General features: G+C 35.4%; 1 protein-coding gene across 11 annotated transcripts in view; it reads right to left on the bottom strand.

The window, feature by feature from the left end:
* LOC100919846 (solute carrier organic anion transporter family member 4C1-like) overlaps positions 1-27677 on the bottom strand; it is a 176964-nt gene extending 149287 nt beyond the window's left edge. For 9 of the 11 annotated variants that reach the window (XR_004234240.1, XR_004234241.1, XR_004234247.1 and 6 more), the window contains exons 1-2: positions 27218-27677; positions 11149-11412 (exon numbers count right to left, since the gene is read on the bottom strand). Coding sequence is in view for 6 of the 11 variants with exons in the window: in XM_031968956.1 (XP_031824816.1) it covers positions 11149-11412; positions 27218-27515 (562 nt within the window). In the remaining 5 variants the exon portion in view is untranslated. Of the gene's footprint in view, positions 1-11148; positions 11413-17348; positions 17545-27217 lie in introns of all 11 variants that reach the window. The other 2 variants (XM_031968992.1, XM_031968973.1) reach the window with 2 other exon arrangements.
* Between the last annotated feature and the right edge of the window lie 140 nt (positions 27678-27817).

The following is a 27817-nucleotide window of genomic DNA, read 5'->3' as shown; positions in this document are numbered from 1 at the left end:
CTATCTGATCTACTATTTTTCTTATGTTTCACATTCTGTTCTAGTTTTTTTCTTTATATTGTTTTCCTATATTGATTTCTTAATAGTTTCACTGGCTTCCCCTTGCCCAATTCTAATCTTCAGAGTTATTTTCATCTTTAAGACTCTGTATGTCCTTTTCTAGTTAACTTTTTTTAAAATATTGTTTTTCTTGGATGATTTCTATTTTTATTTTTTCCTCAATATCTCTCATTTGATTTTTAAATTATTCTTTTGAGTTCTTCAATAAATTCTCTCTGGCCAGGGAAGCATTTAACATTTACTCTTTAGAGTAAAAGAAACTTCTTTTTACTTCAGTGTCCTTCTCTGAAGATGAACTCCAGTCTTCCCTATTCCCATAGTAAATTTCTATGATTGGGTTTTTTCTTATTTTTCAGGTCATTTTTTTTTTTTAAATGAGAACTATTAGTATAAGCACCTCTAATCATGGTGAGGGGAAGATGGTACCTCTAGCTTCACTTCAGCTCTCCTCTCTGATCCCAAACCAAAAATTTCTTCTTCCAGCAAGTGCTGGGTCCAAGGGCTTCTGCACTCACTGGGTATGCTTGCTCCTTCTCATCCAGGGTTGCATCCCTGAAGCACTGGGTCTAGTGTTCCTAACCATCTGAGGTTCACTCACTCTTCCAGGACTCAAACTCCTGACTCCATATGCAGTCCATAAAGTGAAAGTTTCTGAGGTTCCTGCTGAGGTTCCAGCCAAATCCAGATAGCCTTCGAGTTCCCCACTTGGTGTTTCTGTGGAACTAGTCCAGAGGTATTTGCACTTCACACTGTTCATTCCCTAGCCTGGGGTCTTTCTTCAGGTCTTCTTGGATTATATCTGAAGGACTCCTGTTCTGTTCCAGGTCTTCTTTATTTTTCACCTTTCTATGTTTGCCTTAAGGTGCAAATTTGTTTTGTTTGTGGGAGAAATCTGGAGAACTTGAAATTTACTGATCTACTCCACCATCTTCCCAAAATCTTCCTCCTCCTCAATTTATTTTTTTTTGAGGAAAGGTAATGAAGTAGTTTGCCATTTTCTTCTCCAGCTTTTTTGACAGATGAGGAAACTGAGGCAAAGAGGATTAAGTGACTTTCCTAGGGACATACAAGTAATAAATAGCCTAGATCTGAACTCAGGATGATGAGTTTTTCTGAATTCAGGCTTGGCACTTTATTCACTAGTGCCACCTAGCTGCCTCTAAATTGTTATTACTAATTACCTATGTAAATTCTTTGAGCTTGGTATTAGGGACTCTTATACACAAAAATCTTTAAAAGGCTAAATTTTGCCAAGAAAGAAAGGTATTCCACCATAATTTTGATAATAGTTCTCTTTTCACTTCTTGATTCGTGTCAGTGAATATTTATTAAATCTACTATGTGCCAGATACTATACTAAGCATTAGGGATGAAGTGACCAAAAAAAAAAAAAAAAAAAAAAAAGAAAGAAAATAGTCTTTTTCCTAAGAAAATTTATATAATGCTATAATTTGTATATGTAACTGACTACCCAAATTCGTACAAATTAATCTTAAAGAAAGGAAGTGTTAATAATTGGGAGAATCAAAAAAAAAAGTCTTGTATAGGGGTTAGAACTTAAGATTAAATGTAACTAGAAAGGAAAAGAGAATATATTCCAGATTTAAAGGATAATTTACACAAAGACATACATGTAGAATATATTCTGTAAGGAACAGCCAGTAGGGGAGTTTGTCTAGAAATTATCTCAAGATCAATGGAGAAGAGATGTTGGAACCAGAGTGTGAAGAACTTTAAATGTTAATCAAAAGAATTTATATTTTACTGTAGAAGCAATAGAAAAACACTGATACATCTGGGCCAGAGTAATAACAAAGTCAGACCTATTGTTTAGAAATATTTTTTGCAAACTTTTGTGGACGATGAATTGAAGAAAATAAAGGCTAGGCAGAAGGATAGTATTACAGCAGTTCAGGCAATTGGTGGTGGAGAGATGAACCAGCAAAGAGATCATTTAGATAGAAAGAAGGGATCAGATATGACAAATGACAAGGAGACAGAAGTGACAAGCCTTGGAAATTTAGATATGATGTAGAAAGGAGTTGAAGAGAGGCAGAGTGAATAGTGGAGGTTGACTTCAAAGTTATAAACTTGGGTGAATGGAAGGATGGTGGTAGCCTTTACAGATAAAGGAAATTTGGGAAAAGGGGCAGGTTTAGAATATAATATGTTCTGTTTTAAGCATGTTAAGTTACTTCTCTATCCATTTACTAAGAATCATGATATTTTTTCACCATAATTTTTAATTTCTTGCAAAAAGAAATTAGGACCAGTATATAAAAGACAAGAGATTTGAGGTATACATAATGTAATGTCCTTGAGACTGAGAATTCTCTATCATTCCAAATATCCAAACAAAGTCTGGATGACCAATTATCAAGGACATTATCAAAAATGCATTCAATATTAAGGTTGTCTTAATATAAGCAGATGAGGGAGTAAGCTTTCTTAGGTCAGTAAATGGGTAGACATGATCCAAATGCACATTCCACAGAGTGCTGAGAAACAGGAGGAAATAACTGCACATGGATGAATGTCAAGGAGATTTAGAGGAAACCATAGATAAGCAAAATCTATTAGTACCACAGAAAAACAGATGAGACAGAGAAGCAGCAAGATGATCAAGTATATTAGCCTACCAGAAGGCTGAGAAAGAAGGCAGGCTGAAGTGGAGATCTAGTACCAGCAATCTAATCTAGAAAGGTAAGTGGAGCAGAATTTGTATTATAGAGCAGACAAGAAGTAATTCAGCTAAACCAATTCAAGAGTTTCAAAGGGGGCAGAGCTCAGCATTAGAACAACATTTCAAAGTAATATTAAAATAGATTAAAATTAATTAATTTTATTAAAAGGAGGAAAACCAAATTACTTAAATAAAAAAGAATGTAACATGCCATGATGGAATGATCGATGAAAAAAAAAATAATGCAAGACCACATAGATTTCCAAATGCAATCTTTCTAATGAACCTAACCCTAAATTCTAATATTGCATAAATTGTTTGAAAAGCAGTACTCCTACCTAATTCTTTGAGGTAAATATGGTCCTCTTACCTACTACATGGAGAGAGAAAAGAGAGAGAACTAGAGCCCAATATCCATAATGAACTATGATAAAATATATGTGTGAGTATGTGTGTATATATTTAGAACAATGCATGAAAAGGATTTAGATTTAAATCAGGTACGCCAGGTTGATTCAACATTGAGAAAAACTATAAACATAATAGACCATATTAATAGCAAAAAAAGGCAAATTATTATATGATCCTATCAAAAGATTCAGAAAAAGCTTTTGACAAAATATAATACTCATCTCTATTTAAAAACAACATTGGAATCAATGGACTTTAAAACCATAGGATCAATGGTCAGTAGTATCTATCAAAAGCTTTAAATGAGAAACCATGGAAGCTTTTCTAAAAAGAACAGATTGGGTTGTAAAAGCAAAGTTGTCCAAAATGATAGCTACAGCAAGAAGATGATAAAAATAAATTTAGGGAATATATACAAAAAACCCAAATTATCAATATTTGCATATTTTACCCATATTACAGAAACCTAGAGTCAACAAAAATTAACTCAATTGGCACTAAGGTAAACTAGGGGAAAAATTCTTGGATTAGCAAAGGCTACAGATGAAGTGGACAATCTTGATTACAGATAAACATTTTAAACAAAAAGAAAATCACAGCTCCTGTATTTGAAAGATAAATAGCAAACTAGAGGAAAATTGTTTGCCGTAAATTTCTCTCAATAAAGTCTTGCCATATTGACCCACACTTAACACCATTCACCAAGGTCAAAATGGGTTCATGACCTAAGCATAAAGAATGAGACTATAAATAAATTAGAAGAACATAGGATAGTTTGCTTCTCAGACCTGTGGAATAGGAAGGAATTTATGATCAAAGAACAACTAGAGATCATTATTGATCACAAAAAAGAAAATTTTGATTACATCAAATTGAAAAGTTTTTGTACAAACAAAACTAATGCAGACAAGATTAGAAGGGAAACAATAAACTGGGAAAACATTTTTATAGTCAAAGGTTCTGATAAAGGCCTCATTTCCAAAATATATAGAGAATTGACTCTATAAGAAATCAAGCCATTCTCTAACTGATAAATGGTCAAAGGATATGAATAGAGAATTCTCAAGATGAAGAAATTGAAACTATTTCTAGCCATATGAAAAGATGCTCCCAGTCATTATTAATCAGAGAAATGCAAATTAAGACAACTCTGAGATACCTCTACACACCTCTCAGATTGACTAGAATGACAGAGAAAGATAATGCAGAATGTTGGAGGGATGTGAGAAAACTGGGACACTGATACATTGTTGGTGGAATTGTGAATACATCCAGCCATTCTGGAGAGCAATTTGGAACTATGCTCAAAAAGTTATCAAACTGCATACCCTTTGATCCAGCAGTGTTACTACTGGGCTTATATCCCAAAGAGATCATAAAGAAGGGAAAGGGACCTTTATGTGCAAGGATGTTTGTGGCAGCCCTCTTTGTAGTGGCCAGAAACTGGAAACTGAGTAGATGCCCATCAATTGGAGAATGGCTGAATAAATTATGGTATATGAATATTATGGAATATTATTGTTCTGTAAGAAATGACCAACAGGATGATTTCAGAAAGACCTGGAGAGACTTACATGAACTGATGCTGAGTGAAATGAGTAGGACCAGGAGATCATTATATACTTCAACAACAATATTATATGATAATCAATTCTGATAGACCTGGCCAGCCTCAGCAATGACATGAACCAAATCAGTTCCAATAGAGCAGTTAATGAAATGAACCAGCTACACCCAGTGAAAGAACTCTGGGAGATGACAATGAACCACTACCTAGAATTTCCAATCCCTCTATTTTTGTCTGCCTACATTTTCGATGTCCTTCACAGGTTAATTGTGTACTATTTTCAAAGTCCAATTCTTTTTGTATAGCAAAATAACTGTATGGATATGTATACATATATTGTATTTAACATATACTTTAACATATTTCACATGTATTGGTCAACCTGCCATCTGGGGGGAGTAGGTGAAGGGAAGGAGGGGAAAAATTGGGACAAAACGTTTTGCAATTGTCAATGTGGAAAAATTACCCATGCATATACCTTTTTAAATAAAAAGCTATTTTAAAAAAAGATATAATGTAATTAAAAAAAAAGTCTTGCCACTCAGAATATATTAGAAATTGATACAAATGTATTAAAAAAAAAGCCATTTCCCCAATAAAGATATAGTCAAAAGATATGTATAGACATCTCTAAGACTAAAAATTAAAAAAAAAAGCAAGCTGAAATGTTCCAAGTCAATTACAAGAAACTAAACAACTCTTAGTTTCTATTTTACACCCATAAAATTGTCAAGGAAGGCAAAAAGAGAAATGACAGTTGTTAGAAAGGTATGAAGGATGTGGTATTCTTTACTTTTCTAAAATATGATGGTTCTCCGGGAGCAGGTTTCTTTGGGGAGGCTTCTGGAGGCAGCCTTAGTTTCATTTCCAAGTAATAATCACTTCAAATGCAGCCAGGTGTTAAAAGTTTAAATCTTTTATTGTCTCCTTCAAAATAACTCTTTAAGTTTTCTTAGAGGCCTATCTCCCTCCTTGGTTCCAAGAGCTCTTGAAGCTTGTCTGCCAGCTTCAGCCTCCAGCTCTCTCTGAATCTTGGTTCTACTCCTCTCAACTGATTCCAGGAGCTCCTTATATATGATCTCTTAAAGGTGTGAACCCAAAGGTTGACGACTCCTCTGAGAGAGTGGGATTGTGGTTTTCTGACTTGTGAATCTCCCGAACTTGTAAACTCTAATGGGTGAGCTAATGTGTGAACTCTCAAAGGTATAAACTTAAGCATTGTTTCTATTAATTCTCGTGACAACACCTTGTAAGAAGTCTAACAGAAGGACAAGCAAAATTTAGAACTACACCCCAAAGATAAATAAATCATGCATACTCTTTGACCTGGTTAAGAGCTAATTGTTTTAACAAGAGTAATACAAGTTAAAGAGGGAAAAGGCACATACACACATTTATAGTAGCACTTTTTATTGTAGTAAGGAACTGAAAACAAAGTAAGCGCCGTCCATCAACTGGGAGGGGGCTAAACAAGTACTGTATATAAATATGATAGAATATTATTATACTGTAAGAAGTGACAAATTCAAAGAAATCTGGGGAAACATATGCAGAGTAAAATGAGTACTATTCAAGAGAACAGTATAAACTACTATACTATATACAAAACTGAAAGGGAAAACAAGTTTGAAGCACTTACGAGGTATAGTCAATGAAATGAAGCAACACAACTCCAAAAGACTAATGAGGAAGCATACATTTCATATTGTAGCATTTTAGCAATGAACCAGAGGTGCAAAATGAGACATACATTTTCAGACACAGCCAAGGTGTGAATTTATTTTACTTTACTATAAATTTTTTATATATACCAAAAAGCTTTCACTGGGGAAGTAATGAGTTATAATGGAAAATATTGAAACATTTTTTGGGGGGGAATGCTTCATATCTGGAAAATAGAGCAACTCAAGAAACCCGTGATGTCACTGGGTCCTCTTTGAAAATGAAGGACAAACAACTGCATGCTAAGCACCAGGCTAGGCACCAAAGATACAAAAACAAAGATAAAACAGTCCTTGATGTCTTCAAGCTTAGGTTCTATTGAGTTAAACAATAGTACAGATATATAGATACAAATAAATACAAACCAAACTCAAAATAATGTTTCAGGGTAAGAGCGCTAACAATTTGCTGAGATTGGTTAAGACTGCATACAGAATGTGAGATCTAATCTATACTTTGAAGGAAGGAGCCTGCAGGTTGAGGGAAGGAGGGAGTATGACCCAGGCAATGTGGTGTGCTAGGCAAGGATAGAATATGAATTAAGTGTTCCTCACAAGTCATGGACTCCACAAGACATGAGGAGTAACCTGATCTTGTAAAAGAAAGGCACATGCATATGGGAACTTCTCCTACCAAGCAATGCCAAGACAGATAAAGCCTTGGATCCTGACAGGATACTGCAAGAAGGGGTTAGTCTCATGGGAGGAACAGAAGATAATCCTCTCTCAAATGGGAGTGGCACAGGAGAAGAAACTGCACAGTAGGGGAAGGTGAGCAAGAGGGATAGGAGGACTTTTGAGACTTGTAGATAATTCGGACCCACGGGCATTGAAAGTTTAATAAGAGTTCAGTTGTAAAAGATCACTTTTATATCGGGTTTTGGATTTTTGGGGGGAGAATGCTTCATATCTGGAAAATAGGGCAACTCAAACAAACAAATTCAGGGGTCCTTGCTATAATATTTATGGGGATTTGCAAGAAGGACATTTATGCTGGGATAAATACATGACTTGTAACTTAAAAGTAATTTGAAACCAGTATGGGAAAAATAGGTTGGCAAACAGATGATACTGTACTTGACCTAAGACGCACTGAAGTTCCTAAACAGGGTAAAGACATGGTTAGATCTACATTTTAGTAATATCAATTAGCAGCTGTATGGAGGAAAAATTGAAGAAAAAGACTAGGGAGACCAGCTAGGAGACTATTGCAATATTTCAGGTGAAAGGAACAGAATCAAGTAGATGTTTTTGTGTGAAATGTTCTGGTTAGTTTTCTGGAGGTCTCTGGAGCAGCCTTTGTTTCAGTAATCACCACAAGAATAGCCAGGTGTTAAAGTCCAAATTCTTTATTATCTCCTTCAAAGTCTAGTTTCCTTGCCTGGGGGCCGGGTCAGCTTGGTCTCAGTGGAGGAAATGCAGGAGGACAGGCCAGCAACCATGATGGTGTGAGATGGAACACATGTGTCTCTGAGTCCCAGGGCTTGTGCTCCAGTCTCCAGCCATCACAAAGGTGGGAAATGGAATGAATGTGTCTCTGAGTCTGCCCTGGCTGAGTTTGTCCCAGTTTATATGCTCTATTATAATTAGATTATTTACAATACACTGAGTATAAACCAATCATTATATCACTAGGGAATCATTATTTGTTGTAAGATTAAGTCAATCATACTGAACTAGAAAACTATTAATCACCATGTTAAACTAGATAACCATTGTTTTATCAATTGCACTTAGTTAGCACCTTGTAAGAATCCTTGTTTCAAGTACAGAGTTCTGGCCCATAACATTTTTGTGTGAGTGAAGAGAAGGGGGATAAACACTGAAGATGTTACCAGAATAGAATTAATAGGATTTGGCAGCTGACTGTATATGTGAAGTGTGGAAGTAGAATCAAGGGTGTCTTATAGGTAGTAAACTGAGTGTATAATAGTAATGCATTTCACAAAATATTGAGAAGTTAGGGAAAATAGGGAATGGTGGCAGGTTCAGGGAGTGGAGTGAGTCTGGGAAAGGAACATCACAAATTCTATTTTGACTTTAAATTGCCTTTAGTAATCCAAATAAAGATAATTGAAAAACATAACATAGAATTGGAAGACAGGACAGAGATGAGAGCTAGAGAGATTTTAAAGCCATAAATATGACAATGTTGTATGTGATGTTTTTCTTCTTTATAATATAATGGTTCTTTCTGGGAGAGAGTTTCTTGGGGAGGTTTTCTGGAGGCAGCCTTAGTTTCAGTTACAAGTAAATAATCACCCAAAATGCAGCCAGCTGATAAAATGCAAACATTTATTTTCTCCTTCCAAGTCTTGTCTCTTTCCTTGGGCCCAGTTAGCTCAGAGGCCTATCTCTCTGCTTGGTTCCAAGAGCTCTTGCAGATTGTCCCTTGCTTCTACCTCTGCTCTCTCTCCTTGGTTCTAAGAGCTCTTGCAGCTTTGTCCTTTGCCTCTGCTTTGTTTAGCCTCCAGATGGAATGAATCTCTCTTGCCTCCGAGAGAGGGCTTCTGGCTCGCAATCTCCCAGAATGCTGAATCTGGTTGTGCCTCCGAGAGAGTGCTTCTCCTCAACTGAACTGATGCTCCCTTCTCCAATCTAATTCAGCTGAACTCCCTCTCAATGTTTTTCAGCTCAACTCCCTAAGAGAGCCTCTGTCTGTTTCTTCTATAGGATCTCTTCTGAGAGAGAGGGATTATGGGTTTCTCCCAGAGTGCTCTCTGGCTCTGAGAGCTTCAAGGGAGGTGTGAATTCAGATATCTCATACTAAATCCTGAAATCTCCCAAACATGTGAACTCCAGTGAGTACAGGTGTGAACACAAGCGTTGTTTCTCAGTTCCACTTAATACCTTGTTTCAAGTTGAGTTAACACTAGGATTCCAACAGTTGTAAGTATTCAGATGAGATCACTAAGCAAAAGTACATAAGAGTATATATGTAGTACAGCCCTCAGGAAGGATGGGATTATTGCTATAACCCAACGCCACCTGGCCTTCAGAGTGATGTATTAGAAATAATATATTTCTTCCCTTAGGTTATCCTGCTCCAGTTTACTCTAGCTGACTAGGATGTTGAGCCCACAAATATTGCTGGCTACCAGATAACAGCCTGTTGGTCAGTAATAACAGGGCATTTAAAACTAATGAGCAACAATAACGAGGTGCTTAAAATTAATACAAGAGCAGAACAAAATTGGGTGTCCTCCACTTTACTTAATGACATTTCAGGCCAAAACCACATCTTTAGAAGCCTCCTCCCCACCCCTAGTTCTGCCCAAGGAACTATGGGTACTACATCTGTGCACAATCAGAACCAAACTACTCCTCAACTCCACCTCCACCTCAAAACCATAAAATTAGCATATCAGTAATATGAAGCACCTGGTCTCTCACCTTTCCCTATAAATTTACCTTCTTTTTCCTGGTTTTTGGGTAACTTCTTTTGGAATTTAGCCCACTTTAATTGTTTTTACAATTATAATAAACTTTGGCTTGGAGATGGGTCCAAGCCTACAAATTCTTTTGAGACAGAGACACTGATCTGAAACCCCAACATTTTGGGGTCCTCCTTGAACCGCAACAGAGAGCAATGAATATGTTGAGACAGAGCCCCAGAGTATACCATATAGAGAAAACAAAATGTAGATAACAATACAGTGAAGAATAATTATAAGAATAGTTTGAAAGGAAGAAGAAAAATCATGGGAATAGAAAAATTAAAAAAAATCTAGAGAGAAGAGAGGACTTAGGACAAAAGAGAAGTAACAGTATCAAAAATGATAGAAGTGAAGAAGAATAAGGACTTTAAAAAGGCAAGATTCAGAAATTAGATTGTTAGTAACTTGGACAGAATAGTTAAGGTTTTTTAAGATGGGAAGATTTGGATAGGTTTGTAGGCAGCAAGGAAGGAAGGCAGAAGGAAACAGGAAGAGAATGAGGGAACAAATAAGGTAAGGGAGGGTGGGAAGAAGAGAAAAATGTGATTTAAATGACAAGCTTATGGAAGGGACAGGGTCATGGACACAAGTAAGGAGAATAGTTAGCTTTAGTAAAGGGAGGAGCTATCTCTTTCTGGACACTAGAACAAAGGAGAATGAAGTGATAGATACTGAGGGTAATTGAGATGTACAAGGAGAAAGCGCCTAATGAAATGTCTTAATTTCTGAGACTCAGTAATATCATGTGACATAATGGGAAGATGAAAGAACAAATACTGAAAACAAAAATAATTGTAATAAAGAAAATCTTAACAATGAGACAACATATCAGTGATTGTGAGATGCAGCAAAAACAATGAGGGAAAACACTTCTGAACATCTATATTAACAAAAAAGTTGAGCATGTGATTAAAAACTAGAAATCATCAAATCAGCAATCTCAGAATATATATAAAACTAAAATTTTGAAAAATTAAATTGAAAATAAGATGGTTTAAAATGAAAATAATAAAGAACTTTTTAGAAAAGCCAAATGTGACTGACCATCTTTTAATCCAATCATACATCCTTAAGCATGCTACTTAGTACATAATAAACATTTAATAAATAATTTTTCTTTCATTTACTCATTCTTAAGGATGCATAATTAGGTTAAAAGGTATGATTAGTTACATTTCCATAGGCTAAGTCCTTGATCCAATAATAATTTTCTACAAATAATAAACCTTTTCTAAAAAAGCACAAGAGGTTGTTTAGTAAACATCTTACCTTTATATTCAGATGCCAATTCATATTTTCCACTAATAAAGTGAGGCAAAGTGAATACAAGTGATCCCAATCCCATCATAAAGGATGCAAATGCAAGCCATCTTGGCTTGTGTCCTCTTTCTCCATAAAATGATATAAACAATGATAACAAACAAAATGAAATATCATAACTTGATGACACCAGACCAGTCATGAAACTGCTTAGTTGATAGCGCTTTTCAATAGTGGAGATGCTGATATTTACTAAACCATTTACCACAATACCTACAATGAAACAAAAAGAGATCATGAGACTTATACATTCAAAAACTTATTAACAACCATAATCAATATATTGAAAGAGAATTCTTGGAAAAACTTAACTGATTACATTTTATCCCCTATAATATTTTGCTGTGTCTGACCCTTATATGCATTTCATGACTAGCAACAGTAACTGGTTTCCTTCAGTATTTTTCTTTATATTCTCTTAACTTATATAAAAAGACTAATTGCCAAAAAAATCAATCAGTAAAATGTTATCCTCTTTTATCTAGTCTGGAAGGTAGTTCTTTTTCATTTAGTAAAATTAACTATATTAACCAGAAAATAGTCCTTATCTGTAGCTGCTAACATATTTTTTTTCTTAAAAAGCATACTTTATTTCTTTTGCTTAACCAGCTGCAATTTAATCAACAGACACCTTTTTCTTTGTTTCATGTAATATTTATGCATTACTTAACTGTGAATAATATACATTTCCATCAACTGCCAGTGATGAGTTGTGTGTCACACTCTTAGTGTAATTATACACACACACACACACACACACACACACACATATATATATATATAATTATATATATATGTATATATTTTATTCTTGTAGGCTTACTGGAAATAGCTGGTTAAACTGACAAGATATTTTATATGATCAAAGTTCATGCAACACACACATTTCATGCAAAGAATCCTTATTATTATTCATTGTTATCTATGGATTGGCAGGTTATTCTCCCAATTTTCTGAATGATTTTTAACACTTTTTTCATGGTATTCCTCACTATTTTATGTTTTACAAGTTGATGCTGATGTAATGCAATCCTTAGGGATAACCCCAAGCTATTGGGCCTTAGGAATGATATATTTCTTTTTTTTAAATTTTAATAGCTTTTTATTTACTAGTTATGTGCATGGGTAATTTTACAGCTTTGACAATTGCCAAACCTTTTGTTCCAATTTTTCCCCTCTTTCCCCCCATCCCCTCCCCTAGATGGCAGGATGACCAATACATGTTAAATATATTAAAGTATAAATTAAATACAAAATAAATATACATGTCCAAACCGTTATTTTGCTGTACAAGAAGAATCAGACTCTGAAATATTGTACCATTAGCCTGTGAAGAAAATCAAAAATGCAGGGGAGCAAAAATATAGGGATTGGGAATTCAATGTAATGGTTCTTAGTCATCTCCCAGAGTTCTTTCGCTGGGTATAGCTGGTTCAGTTCATTACTGCTCCATTAGAACTGATTTGGTTCATCTCATTGCTGAAGATGGCCAAGTCCATCAGAATTGATCAGCATATAATATTGTTGTTGAAGTGTATAATGATCTCCTGGTCCTGCTCATTTCACTCAGCATCAGTTCGTGTAAGTCTCTCCAGGCCTTTCTGAAATCATCCTGTTGGTCATTTCTTACAGAACAATAATATTCCATAATATTCATATACCACAATTTATTCAGCCATTCTCCAATTGATGGGCATCCACTCAGTTTCCAGTTTCTGGCCACTACAAAGAGGGCTGCCACAAACATTCTTGCACATACAGGTCCCTTTCCCTTCTTTATGATCTCTTTGGGATATAAGCCCAGTAGTAGCACTGCTGCATCAAAGGATATGCACAGTTTGATAACTTTTTGAGCATAGTTCCCAATTGCTCTCCAGAATGGTTGGATGTATTCACAATTCCACCAAGAATGGATGTGCCCCAGTTTTCCCACATCCCCTCCAACATTTCGCGTTATCTTTTCCTGTCATCCTAACCAATCTGAGAAGTGTGTAGTGGTATCTCAGAGTTGTCTTAATTTGCATTTCTCTGATTAATAATAAGTTGGAGCATCTTTTCATATGGCTAGAAATAGTTTCAATTTCTTTGAGAATTGTCTGATCATATCCTTTGACCATTTATCAATTGGAGAATGGTTTGATTTATAAAGTAGAGTCAATTCTCTATATATTTTGGAAATAAGGCCTTTATAAAACCTTTGACTATAAAAATGTTTTCCCAGTTTATTGTTTCCCTTCTAATCTTGTCTGCATTAGTTTTGTTTGTACAAAAACTTTTCAATTTGATATAATCAAAATTTTCTATTTTGTGATCAGTAATGATCTCTAGTTCTTCTATGGTCATAAATTCCTTCCTCTTCCATAGGTCTGAGAGGTAAACTATCCTATGCTCTTCTAATTTATTTATAATCTCATTCTTTATGCCTAGGTCATGAACCCATTTTGACCTTATCTTGGTGTACAGTGTTGAGTGTGGTTGATGCCTAGTTTCTGCCAAACTAGTTTCCAATTTTCCCAGCAATTTTTGCCAAACAGTAAGTTCTTATCCCAAAAGCTGGGGTCTATGGGTTTGTCAAACACTAGATTGCTACAGTTATTGACTGTTTTGTCCTTTGAACCTAACCTATTCCACTGATCAACTAATGTATTCCTTAGCCAATACCAAATGGTCTTGGTAACCGCTGCTTTATAATATAATTTTAGATCTGGTACTGCTAGGCCACCTTCATTTGATTTTTTTTTTCATTACTTCTCTTGAAATTCTTGACCTTTTGTTTTTCCATATGAACTATGTTGTTATTTTTTTCTAGGTGATTAAAATAGTTTTTTGGGAGTCTGATTGGTACAGGGCTAAACATATAGATTAGTTTAGGTAATATTGTCATCTTTATTATATTTGCTAGCCTTATCCAAGAGCATTTAATATTTTTTCAATTGGTTAGATCAGACTTAATTTGTGTGGAAAGTGTTTTGTAGTTTTGCTCATAAAATTTCTGATTTTCCTTGGCAGCTAGATTCCTAAGTATTTTATACTATCAGTAGTTACTTTAAATGGAATTTCTCTTTGTAATTCTGACTGTTGGATTTTGTTAGTGACATATAAGAATGTTGATGACTTATGTGGATTTATTTTGTATCCTGCAACTTTGCTAAAGTTGTGGATTATTTCTAATAACTTTTTAGTAGAATCTCTGGGCTTCTCTAAGTATACCATCATATCATCAGCAAAGAGTGATAATTTGGTTTCCTCATTGCCTACTCTAATTCCTTTAATCTCTTTCTCAACTCTTATTGCCAAAGCTAGCATTTCTAATACAATACTGAATAGTAATAGTGATAGTGAGGAACAGAAATGATATATTTCTTCCCTTAGGCTATATTGTCTTAGTTTTCTTTATATGGCTGGGATGCTCAACCCAGAAGATTGATTGCTGGCTGTCAGATAACAGTAATAATGGGTTTACAAGACTAATGAGAAACAAGAATGAGGTACAGAACAAAACTGGATGCCTACCACTTGATCTAGTGACTCTTCATGTCTAAAAACACATTTTCAGAAAGACTATCCCTTCACCCAGCACTGCCCAGAGAACTATTGATACTATAGCTATGCATAAAATCAGAACCAGACCATTCCTCAACTCTACCTCTAAGCTATTAAGTTAGTATATCAGTGACATGAAGCACCTGATTTCTCTTACTTTTCCCTATTAATTTTTAGTCTCCCCTTTAACCCCAATAAAGCTAGACATGTTCCCAACTGGGTTCTCATTGTAATAAGGCAAGCCTCTACACTACCCCAAATGACTCTCTCCCACTTAGCCGAACAGTTATTCCAAACTTTTTAATCCTTCTGAAGCCTCTCATGGCATTACTTCCCTCCCCCCCACACTCTAAATGAGGAGTTCACCTCATAATTCCTTGAAAAAAAATTGAGGCCATTCATTGAGATACCCTTCTCTACTCCTCAGATCACAATGATCAGACATCTTCCATTACTATGGCTTCTTTCACACCTGATTCACAAAGGAGGTCCCTATTTCTTGCCAAGGAAAACATTCAATATGAAACACTGATCCAATTTCATCTTAACTACTTTAACATATCTCTTTTTCTATCATTCCCACTCTGTAAAGTATCTAATGGTATCTTTCCTGTTCACTATAAATTCACAAATCATTTTCTCCAATTCCATCTTAACTACTTTAACATATCTCTTTTTCTATCATTCCCACTCTGTAAGGTATCTATCTAATGGCACCTTTCCTATTCACTACAAATGCATAAATTATTTTCCCTTTTCCCCCATTAGAAATGTTTATTAGATCTTGCTAGCTTTTAGCTTATCTCTCATTCTCCTTTTGGCCAAATTAAAAAAGTCATCTAAAATTGTCTATACTTCCTCATCTTTGTTTTCCTTTTTTCCTCATTCAATTAAAACTACTCTCCAAAACTCACCAAAGACCTTTTAATTACCAAATCTTAATTAGTAAAAGGCCTTTTCTTAGTTATTCTTCTTGATCTTTCTATAATCTCTGGCACTGTTACTGATCATTTCCTTTTTCTGGAAACTATCTTTTAAGTTTTCAGAACACCATTTTCTGTGTTCTGTTACATGTTCTATTAATACCTGACTGATCTTCAGTCTCCTTTGGTAAAACTTAATACAGATCATACTCACTAACTGTGGACACTCTCACCAATTTCAATAAATGGAATTTCTAGCATACTTTGAAAAGCAAAGGAAGAATTAGTTGTGGTGAAGGGATATGCTTAAAAGATTCAGAGCCTTTGCAAGAATGTTGAAGCTGAGAACCTAGATTGAGAGAAGTTCCAAGAAAAAGGTAAGTTTTTCCCTATCTTTCCACAGATACTATTATAATATGCTGTTTCATTACCCAGATGTTTCTAATAAAGAGAATTTTGCCTCAATCACAAAGAAGCCAGAAATTAACTAGAGACAATTATAAATGTGAGATTAGGAAGAGATCTAACTTTTGCCTTTTTGTTCAATCTGACTCTTTCTGACCCCATGGACCATAAAACATTAGGTGCTTCTAGCTTTTACTATCTCTTGAAGTCTATCCAAATTCATGTTTATTGTTTTCCATTTCATCCTCTGCTATAGCCTTTTCCTCTTGACTTGAATCCTTCCCAACATCAGCGTCTTTTCCATCTTCTCTTTACATGGTCAAAATATTTAAGCTTCAGCCTCAGTATTTGATCTTCCAATGACTAGCCTGAATTAATTTCTTTAATTTTTAATTGATATGAGGAGTGATCCAAGAGGGAAACTTCTGTCTAGGTATTAAAAATTTTTGGAACTCTGAACCTCTTATCTAAAACTTCCTGAAGCAAATAAGAAAGGAAATACTGAACCTCAGGGTAATTTCCCCTTCTGATTAAAATGAGTGAATTATTTTAAGAGTATTACAGTTACAATTTGTATTCCCCCATAAATAAATTAACTCCTTTATACAAAGAGCTATTTTTGCCTTTCTATATAACCCTAGTATTCTAGGGTTATAAGTGCTAGTGTCATCACAGTACCAGACATATAGTAAGCATTTATAAATGTGTGCTGTTATTTACTTAGGTGGTTGTTTGTCCTTCATTCTCAAAGAGGAACATGACATCAGGAAGGGGATGCCATGATATGCAAGTGAATTGGATTTAAGTAAGGAAGGGCTAATGCAAGGTCAACTGCCTTACTTTCTTCTCCAGAACCATCTGCGTCCAGTGGCAAGACATAGATCAAAATGACTGAAGATGGTCCTGGATGAAATGGGAGATCTTGGTCTTTTTAGGTACCAAACAAAACTCAAAAGTAAATACTTCCTGACAGCTGCCAAGAAGATCAGGAAAGACTTTATGGAGAAAATGGGTCTTGTAGGAAGCTGAGATTCTAGGAATCAGTAGTAAGGAAAGGGTACATTTTCAGCAAGGGGATAGTCTGTGGAAAGTCTTGAAGAGAGCAGATGGAATGTTAGGTAGGTTAAGCAGGAAATAGGCTAGTTTACCTAAAATGTATTAACTGGTTTACCTAAAATGTATTATGTGTAAATGGGAATAGTATGCAATAAATCTAGAAAAACTGAAGATATGTTATAAAGGACTTTAACTATCAAACCAGAGGTGTATGTATTTTACCTTTTAGTTTAAACTTCTAGTCTTCCAAGTTTTTGAGTATGGAAATGATACTGTCAGACCTGAGCCCTTTGCTTTAGGAATATAACTTTTAGCTGTCAGCTGTGTAGAAGATGGGGAGAGACTGGAGATAAGAAGACCGATAAGGAGGCCACTGCAATGTCTCAGGTGAGAGATGATGAGGCACTGAAATAGAGCTCTGTGAATGAAGAAAAGGTAAAAGATGTATGAAACTTGTGGAAGTTGAATTAAGACTAAGAAAAATTTGACAGCTGATTAGATATGGAGGATGAGATAAGAAAAAGATACAAACCCTAAATGGAGACTTTAATAATAATATTTTGAATAATGTGTAGATCACAGAAACAATAATAATGTGAAATGTGGGAATCAAATGACAATTATGAGTCAACTTAACAAAACTTCTGGAATACAACTAAAGAAATCTTCAAAGGAAAACTCTCTGATGATATAAATATATTAACAAAACAAAAAAAGAAAGGATTAATAAACTGAATATCCAATGGTAAAACCTGCAAAATTAACAACTGTGAAATAAGCATTAAAAAAAAGAACATTTTAGGAATCTGAGGAAAACTTAAAAATAGAAAATAAAAGATATGGAACTGATAGGTAAAATTAAAAACTGGTTTTCTAAAAAGAATAACAGAACTGGAACAGCTAGTTGGTGCAGCAAATAGAGCACCAGCCCTGAAGTCAGGAGGACCTAAGTTCAAATCGTAACCTCAGACACTTAACACTTCCTAGCTATGTGACCCTAGCTAAGTGATCCAAGTCACTTCACCCCAATTACCTAAGCAAAAAAGAAAGAAAGAATAACAGAACTAAAAAACTTTTAACCCAATGAAAAAGATGGAAGCAATTTAATTAGCAATAAAAAAATAAAAAAAAACCAATAACATAAAAAAGTTTTATTTGTTTTTTAAATTCCTATAGCATTTAGGGTTAGGCTAGCAAAATTGAGAATTTAAGAAAGATGAAAGGTTACATACAAAAACATAAAATACCTGAAATTAATAGAAAATTCTAGAGATTTTAAACAGTCTAAGAAAATAAAAATAAAGTAGCTATTAAGGGAATTATCTTTTTTTATTAAAGTTTTTTTTTATTTTCAAAACATATACATGGATAATTTTTCAACATTGATCACTGCAAAATCTTGTGTTTCAAATTTTCTCCTCCTTCCCCTCATCCCCTCCTCTAGATGTCAAGTAATCCAATATGTGTTAAACATGTTAAAATATATGTTAAATCCAATATATATGTACATATTTATACAATTATCTTGCTGCACAAGAAAAATTAGCTCAAAAAAAAGAAAAATATGAGAAAGAAAATGAAAGCAAATAACAACAAAAAGAGTAAAAATGCTATGTTATGATCCCTACTCAGTTCCCACAGTCCTCTGGGTGTGGATGGCTCTCTTCATCACAAGATTATTGGAACTGGCCTCAATCATCTCACTGTTGGAAAGTCACATCAGGGAATTATCGAGAGAAAGGGGAACCCTGAGTTAAGATAGATGAACAGATTGTCCATCTAAAATTTAAAGAATAATAAGTATGCTACACAAGTCATTCTCAAAAAATAAGAAAATACTATATCCAACTCTTTTCATGAGATGAATAAGAAAAGAGAACTCTAGACTAGCATCACTAATGACTATCAATGCAAGATTTTAAAATAAAACTCTTGTAAAAAATACAACATATAATTTTCCCTTACTATATCAAATGAGATTTTAGAAAAGCTATGCAAGAATGGTCCAATATTAGGAAGAAATTATTGTAAAAAATGAAAACAAAAACCCACTAAAAACATAATGTTATGAATACATAAAGCAAAATCTTTTACAAAGTGTACTCATTTATAACAGAAACCCTATAATCTATAGGCAGAGGAGAATAATTTTAATGTCATTTAAAAGGATATGTATGTAGATAAACAAAAATAAAAATATATAACCATGCCTAAAATCAAAAGCTAGCATTATTTATAATTGGGAAATACTAGAATTTTCCCCTAAGATATAAGAAGAATAAATGAAAAAAATGCCTCTTTTATTCATTATTATTTGAAATACATATAAAAAAGATACTGATAGCAATATGACACTTTAAACTTTAAAAGCACAAGTATTAGGCAAAAGGAGACAAAAGAATATCTATTTGCTTATGGCATGATGATTTACTTAGAAAACTCCAGGGAATCATCAAAGAAACTAGATGAGACAATCAATTCTATAAAGTAGCAGAAAACAAAATAAATCCACAAAATCATCAACATCTCTTTTATAGCAAAAAACAAAATGCAAAAGGAAATAAAATGAGTAATTCTTTTCAAAATCCTCTAAGATCTATAAGAATAATTTACCAAGCTAGTTCAAAAATCTACATAATTAAACAAATATAACTATACTAACAAAGCACTCTATAAAGAAAAAAGATTTGACAATTTAATAATAGTCTATATAAAGCTAAATAAAATTCATAAAGCTAGATAAAATAGCAAATCACAAAGGGCCTAGAATCTCAAGGGATGTAAGTTGTGTTGTGGACTTTTTGAAAGAAAGTAACCATCAAAACTGTTTGGTATTAGTTTAAAAACAGAAAAATATTAGTTGATAAGACTAGAAAAGCAAGATTCAAAAAGCATTTGAACTCTGTAGGCCATTTTATAAATATAACACAAAAGACTAATAGAAAGGACTCAATAAATTATTCAATAAAAATTAGTGGAAAACAATTCAGTTGAAATTATATATCATATACCACCATAAATTCCAAATGAATATATTACCTAAATATAAAAACCCACAGATTTTTTTTAAAGGAGGCACATTGCTGTTCTATGAAGATTAAGGGAGGGAAGAGAGAGAGTTCTTAATGAAACATAGAATAACAATAAAAGATAAAATTAATAAAAGATAAAGCATAATTGACTACATAAAATCAAAAAGCCTTTGCACAAACAAAATCAATGTAGTAAGGATAAGAAACCGTAAAATTAAAAAAATTTACTTTCATTATCATTGACAAATGTTATATCTAAGATATTAAGAGGACTGACATATATATATATACATATAAATAGACAAGAGTATAAACAGCATTGATAAAAAATGCTTTAATAAGCATAAGAACAATTCTTCCAATACTAATAACCAAGACAGTGAAAACAATTGGGGGTCGCCCTCAATTGGCATTGTCAGTGGAATAGTAAATAAATAAAACTTTTCTGAAAAACAATTTAGAATTTCATAAGAAAAGTCACTCAACCTATGTATACACTTTTAACTGAGTGACTCCATTATTAGGCATATGACCTACTGAAATAATGACAGAAAATATCACAAAAAAAATTCACTGAAGCACTATTTATTTTACCAAAATTTAAAAATTGATGACAACAAATTATAAATGGATGAATTTTTATATATAAATGTAATGAAATGTCACTGTGCCATGTGAAATTATGATTATAAGGAATTCATAAATATATGGGGTGATTTGTAATAAATATGGGATGGATATACAATGTCAATAAAAATATGTCTAAAAGACTCAGGACAGAGTTATTTGACAAAAATCTTGCATCTTAGCAGGGGGAAGATAGGGCTCCAGATGTGAAACATTATTTATAAGACTTTTTCAATGTTGACTAGTTTTATTGAAATTATCTTCCTTTTAAAATGAAATTGGGGAAAGAAATACATTTGGAAATATGGTGGTGTTGTTCAGCCATTTTTCAGTCATGTAAAACTCTTTGTGACCCCACTTGGGGTTTTCATGGTAAAGATACCAGAATAATTTGCCATTTCCTTCTCCAGCTCATTTTATAGATGAGGAAAGTAAGGCAAACAGGGTTAAGTGACTTGTCCAGAGTGATGTGAAAAACAAAAGATAGCAATAAAAATCAATTAGGGGAATGGTTGAATAAATAGTGGTATGTGAAATTAAATTAAATTAAATTAATTATATATATAAATTAAATTGAAATAAAAAATTTAAATAAAAATATTAGGATTTACTAGAATTTAATCTAGTAATCTAGAATTACTAGAGGAAAGTGTACATAATAAGAGAAGATGGGCTAGGTCCATGGGAAGGGCTCAAGTTGAGAAAGTGAGAAAAGCTCCTATATCACATATACTCTATTATTCTATCAGTAAGCATTTATTAAAAGAGCTTTATGTGCTGGGCACTAATCTAAGCACCAGGTATACAAAAAGAAGCAAAGACAGTTCTTACCCTCAGGATGACAGCATACTTAAAATCTAATGGAGCAAATTTATGGGAGGACATATATAAGAGTCCCCCACAATAACCAGTCATGGATTATCTGCATTGTTGGAAGGCACTTCCAAAATGATCAAAGATCCAATCATGTAATCATTTAAAGGAGTTTACCCTAACCATTTATACCAAAAAAAATCAGGTAAAGAAAAATTTCAATGAACCACTATATGGGCAAATAATCATATAAAGCTTTGCCATCAGTATGCATATCTAGGACAGCTAATACAGCTAGATAATGAGTAAGATTAGAGTGTAAAAGGAAGAGAAGAACCAATTAGATTGCTTGGGAAAAATTGCAAAGCTTCTTTATTGTCTCCAAGTTTCCTATTAAGTTAAAGTTGATATATTTTTTAAATCAATCTTCACTGGTGTTACCATGTGGCAGCAAAACAAAGAGTACACTTTTCTCTAAAGTATAAAAATTTATATTCTATAAAGAACATGAAGAAGTGCGTGTGAAAAGGTTATTATGTTGTTTTGAGATTTAAAAAGTCCTCAGAAACAATCTAGTCTGACCCACAATTGAAAAAAAATATCTAACATAATATTATCTAGTTTTCAAGTGGTTCTCTACTCCAGAGGTGTAAAACTCAAGACCTACAAAACTTCTCTGTGTGACCTGAATCAGATAAAAATGTAACTGTCAAATGTTAAACAAAACAAATGAAAATCCAGCATAATGTTAATTTGTGGTTATCTATGGCAATATGTAGCCTATAGGGAATGTTATATTTGAATTTACCATTGATCTAGCTTCTGCTCCAAGATTTTCAAGAGGGAGAATCTGCTAACTTTCTATTTCAATCAATAAATATTATTTTTATTTATTTATTTATTTTTTATTTAATAGCCTTTTATTTACAGGATATATGCATGGGTAACTTTACAGCATTAACAATTGCCAAACCTCTTGTTCCAATTTTTCACCTCTTACCCCCCCACCCCCTCCCCTAGATGGCAGGATGACCAGTAGATGTTAAATATATTAAAATATAAATTAGATACACAATAAGTATACATGATCAAAACGTTATTTTGCTGTACAAAAAGAATCAGACTCTGAAATTCAATCAATAAATATTAAGTACCATATATGTACCAAGCATTGTGCTAAGTACTTGGAATACAAAAAAAAAGATAGTCTGACCACAAAGAGCTTAAAATCTAATGGGGGAAGACAACAAATATATACAAACAAGTTATATACAGCATAAATAGGAAACAGTTAAGAGAAGGCAGGCCCTAGAATTAAACTAGGTTAAGAATTTGTTACAAAAATGAGATTTTAGTTGGGACTTAAAGGAAATGATAGAGTTCAGTCAGAGGAATTTAAGGAGGGAGGGAAGGAGAAAAGGAGGGAGAAAACTCTAGACATGTGGGACAGCCAGAGAGAATGACCTCTGCCACTAGATAACGTATCCTATGTGTAGAAAAGCCAAAATCTTTAGATGCCAGGATATATTATAAGAAGGCTGGAAAAATAGGAAGGGGCTAGGTTAGGAAACATTCTGAATACCAAACAGAAGATTTTGAATTTGATAATAGAGGCAATAGAGAACCATTGATATTTATTGACAAAAGGAGGTGACATAGTTGGACCTGGGTTTAGGAAAATCATTTTAGTAACATTCAGTCATGGATGATGAATTGAAGTGGGGAGACTTTAGGCAGGGAGATTAGAAGGAAGCTATTGAAGTAATTCAAATATTAGTTAATGTGGATTTTCACTAGGGTAGTGACAGTCAGTATTAGAGGAGAGAAAAGGATATATTTGAGAGATGTTGTTCATGTTGTTGCTTAGTTTCCAATTGTGTCCTATTTTTCATGACCTCATTTTTGAAAGATGCTGTTGTTATTTAATTGTTTTTCAATCCTGTTCAGCTCTTCTTGACTCACATGAGGTTTTCTTGGCAAAGATACTAGAGTAGTAGTTTCTTCACTTATTTTACTTATGAGGAAACTGAGGTAAACTGGGTTAAAGTGACTTGCCCAGAGTCACAGTAAGCCAGGTTTGAACTCAGGAAGAGGCCTCCTCCTAACTTAGAGATCTGGCATTTTATCAACTCAGACACCTACCTGTCTCTGACTTGAGTGATGATTGTAAAGGTGAAATCAAAAGGCCTTGGCAAGGTTAGATATGGGAGATGAAGTAATTTGCCATTTCTTTGCTCATTTTACTGAGGCAAACAAGGTTAAAGTGATTTGCTCAGAATCACAATAAGTATCTGAAACTAGATTTGAATTCAGTAAGAGGCCTCCTCCTGACTAGAGATGTGGCATTTTATCAACTCTGACATCTACCTGCCTCTGACTTGAGAGATGATTGTAAAGGTGAAATCAAAAGGCCTTGGCAAGATTGGATATGGGAGATGAAAGATAGTGAGGAGCCCAAGATGACTCCTATGTTGCCAGCCTAGGCCCTGGAAGGATAGAGCTGCTCTCTACAGCAATAGGAAAAGGTAAGAGGGAGGAAGATTGAAAAGTGATAATGAGAGGAGCTGTTGGTTTAAGATGGCCACTAAACATTATCAAGACACTCTTAGGAGGTACCATTTTCCAGAGCTAAAGCTGGGAAAGCAAGTTGTTCCCCGAATCTAGCACAACAACAAGCTTTTGCTTTCACCCTCTGGATGAATACTGATACAACTAAAGCACAGAACTGATGATCTCTGAGCTTGGGTAAGCACCAACAGGTCCGGATATGAAGCCCCGCCACGAATGAACTTTTTATCACTAGACAACCTTTTTTTCACTATTGCTGATACACCTTTCTTTGTCTAGCCACAAATATATGAATCAAGGTTTAGTTCCACTGCCTTGGGTCTCCAGATGCAGGGAAGAGGGACGAAGACATAGTTTCCCTCCTTGATTGGAAGCAGATTCCCTCACTATAAAAAATAAACATCCACACAGTTCTTGCTCTGTCTGTTTGGCTCTGCCTCTGGAGGCCAAAAGGTTTAGAACAGTTGACAACATCCAGTAGAGATGTCCAAAAGGCTCTTGAAGATTTGAGACTGAAGGTCATAGAGAGATTGGCAAGGGATAGGTATTAAATATGTGAAGAGACAAAGTATGTGATCCTTTGTAACTTCTAATTCCTGCTACTGATTTTGCCCTTTGGGGATCAAATAGAACAAATTTAGTCCTTCCACGACAGCCCTTCAAATAACTGAACATAGACATCTTGTGTGTTAAAATAGTTCAATATGGCTATCATTTTTTTTTTTTACTAGTCCTCATTGAAAGCATTTCATTCCTATCCAACATAGCTAAATTTTAAATCTTAATCCTTTAGAGACAATACTTCTCATCAAGTTTATTGTTCAATTGTGACCAACTCTTCATGACCTCATTTCTTAACAAAGGTTGCTATTTCCTTCTCCACCTCACTTTTACAGATGAGGAACTATGGCACCAATAATGAAATACCTATTTTCCTATGGTCTAAAATTTCTTGCCCAAGTCCAAATGACCCCAGCAATGGCTCCTAGTTTCTTTGTAGCATTATCAGTCATCCCACATGAATTAACAAATGGTTCTCCACAATATTCAGCCAGCCTCATCCAATACTCAATTCAAGTGTGTATTAAACATTTAAATCACTTCCCTACACAAGCAGTAAATTCCAGCCCTAACTAGAATACTCATTTCTTAAAGACATTGTGCACTTTTTTATTTCTGAGCCTTCCCCAGGCTACAACATGCATGATATTTCCTACTTTTTCAATCTCTAGCTTTGTTGAAATTTCTTCTGAAGTTTTCTTGATCACCTCAACCACCACAAGTGAATTCATCTTTCTCTTAATTTTTTTCTAACACTTCCATGGCAAATCTATTACTTTCTTTCTTGCTCTACAGTGATATTTTATTAACCTCATTAGATTGCAGGGTCCCTTAGGGAAGAACCATTTTTAAGATAGTTTTATATCCGAACACTGTACCTTATACAGAAAGTAGACTTGCAATAAATAGTTGTTGGTAAATTGGATAAATAAACTGGTGCTTTTCCAGATAAAAAGAAAACTCCATCAGTAAAGATAAAAACCATTTACTCTTATACTATTATTGCACAGATACAAAAGAGGCACTAAAAAACTTGATGACAAGCTATATTCAAATATATATTCAAATGCTTAGAGAATCAGAAAAAAAATAAAAATTATGAAATTTAAGATAAAAAGGCAATTAACTTTAAGGGGGGACTTTGATCTCCAAATACAAGTATCAATAGCTTTAGGATCACCCATTTCCATTCACTTCTTGTAATTTTCTCAGATTGTCTCACTCTCCTTCATCTTTTCCCTTCCCAACTAGATCCACCCTTTATCAATCTTTCAGATTAGAGAGAGGAGCCATGTTTCTCATCTGACTATACTTCCACGGGGATTGCTCTTGACACCCATCCTTATCCCCCAATACACACACACTTTCTAATTTCTTGTGTATTGTCTTCGTCCATTAGATGTAACCTCCTTGAGGATGAGTGAGAGACACAGACAGACACAGAGACAAAGAGACAGAGACAGAGAAACAGAGCCTCAGAAAGAAAAAGGGAGAGAGAGACGGAGAGAAAGGGGAGAGAGAGAGAGAGAGAGAGAGAGAGAGAGAGAGAGAGAGAAAGAGAGAGATCAGAGAAAGAAAAAGAGAGAGAGATCAGAGAAGGAGAAAGAGAGAGAGAGAAGAAGAGGAAAAAGAAAGAGAAGAAGAAGAGAGAGAGGAGAGGAGAAAGAGAGAAAAGAAGAAAGAGAGAGAGAAGAAGAAAGAGAGCGAGAGAAGGAGAGAGACAGAGAGAGAAGGAGAAAGAGAGAGAGAGGAGAAAGAGAGAGAAGAAAGAGAGAAGAAAGAGAGTGAGAGAAGGGGAGAGACAGAGAGAAGGAGAAAGAGAGAGAGAGAAGGAGAAAGAGAGAGAGAGGAGAGAGAGAGAGAAGGAGAAAGAGAGGAGAGAGAGAGAAGGAGAAAGAGAGAGGAGAAGGGAGAGATAGGAGAGAGAGAAGAAGAAGAAAGAGAGCGAGAAAAGGAGAGACAGAGAGAGAGAAGGAGAAAGAGAGAGAGGAGAAAGAGAGAGAGAAGAGAAAGAGAGAGAGAAGAAGAAGAAGAAGAAGAAGAAGAAGAAGAAGAAGAAGAAGAAGAAGAAGAAGAAGAAGAAGAAGAAGAAGAAGAAGAAGAAGAAGAAGAAGAAGAAGAAGAAGAAGAGAGAAAGAAAGAAGGAGAAAGAGGGAATAAGGAAGAGAGGGAAAAGGGCAGGGAGAGGGACAGAGAAAAGAGACGGGGGACAGGAAGAGAGACTATAGAAATCTATGTATAAACATACAGAGAGTAGATTTCTCTACCTATACCAGATGTATCTATTTCAGAAATTAGCACAGTAGCTAGAACGACAGTATTAAATGCAACAGTATCAGAGGATTTGGACAGACCCTTTGCTGTTTCCTGCCTCCGAACACGTCACAGGGGCTCTCTAACAATCTCTCCCGCTCGCGTTCCTCCCCCCGCTCTCGGCAGTGCCCGCTCTCGGCTGCCCCCTTCCCCGCTCCTCCCCCAGGGACGGGCTACCTTGAGTGAGGGCCAGGAGGCAGTAGTGAAAGAGGAAGCCCTTGGGGTTGTTCCAACGTTGCAGGTAGCTGGGCGTGAAGTTGCCCCAGCCGCACAAGCCTTCCTCCAGCTCCGGGGACTGGGTCTGCTCTTGTTGTCGGGGGGGCGGCGGCGCCGACGCCCCTTCTTCCTCAGAGGGGATGGGCGGGGAGAGCAGTTTGGAGGCCTCCCCCTCGGCCGGAGGGTCTGGCGAATGATGCTGGAGGTTGGGGCTGGATGGGATGAAAGCCGGGTTGTCAATACCTTTGGTTTCTTCCATGGCGGGACGAGCTCAAAGTCGTCAAAAGTCGCCTCCCGGTCCGAGGGCGGCCCCCTCAGCCCGGGGGGGACGCGGGCGAAGCTATGTTCAGATCTCCCGGTGCGCTCCGGCCCCGGCCCGGAGGGGAGGCCGTGACGTGGCCGCTGCCCAACCGCGGACCCCCGCCCCCAGCCCCGAAGCGGGGCGAGACTGGCGCTCCCCACGAGATCCCGCGTGACCCTCGGGGGGCTGCTCTACCTTCGGGGGGGGAGGGGTCCCTCTAGGGCTTGCACAAAGTAAGAGCCGTGGGATTTTTTTCCCCC

Source organism: Sarcophilus harrisii, chromosome 1 (genome assembly GCF_902635505.1).
Source record: "Sarcophilus harrisii chromosome 1, mSarHar1.11, whole genome shotgun sequence".
Classification (NCBI taxonomy): Eukaryota; Metazoa; Chordata; class Mammalia; order Dasyuromorphia; family Dasyuridae; genus Sarcophilus; species Sarcophilus harrisii.
Note: the sequence above shows the minus strand (reverse complement) of the source record. Positions and strands in the feature narration are given on the sequence as shown.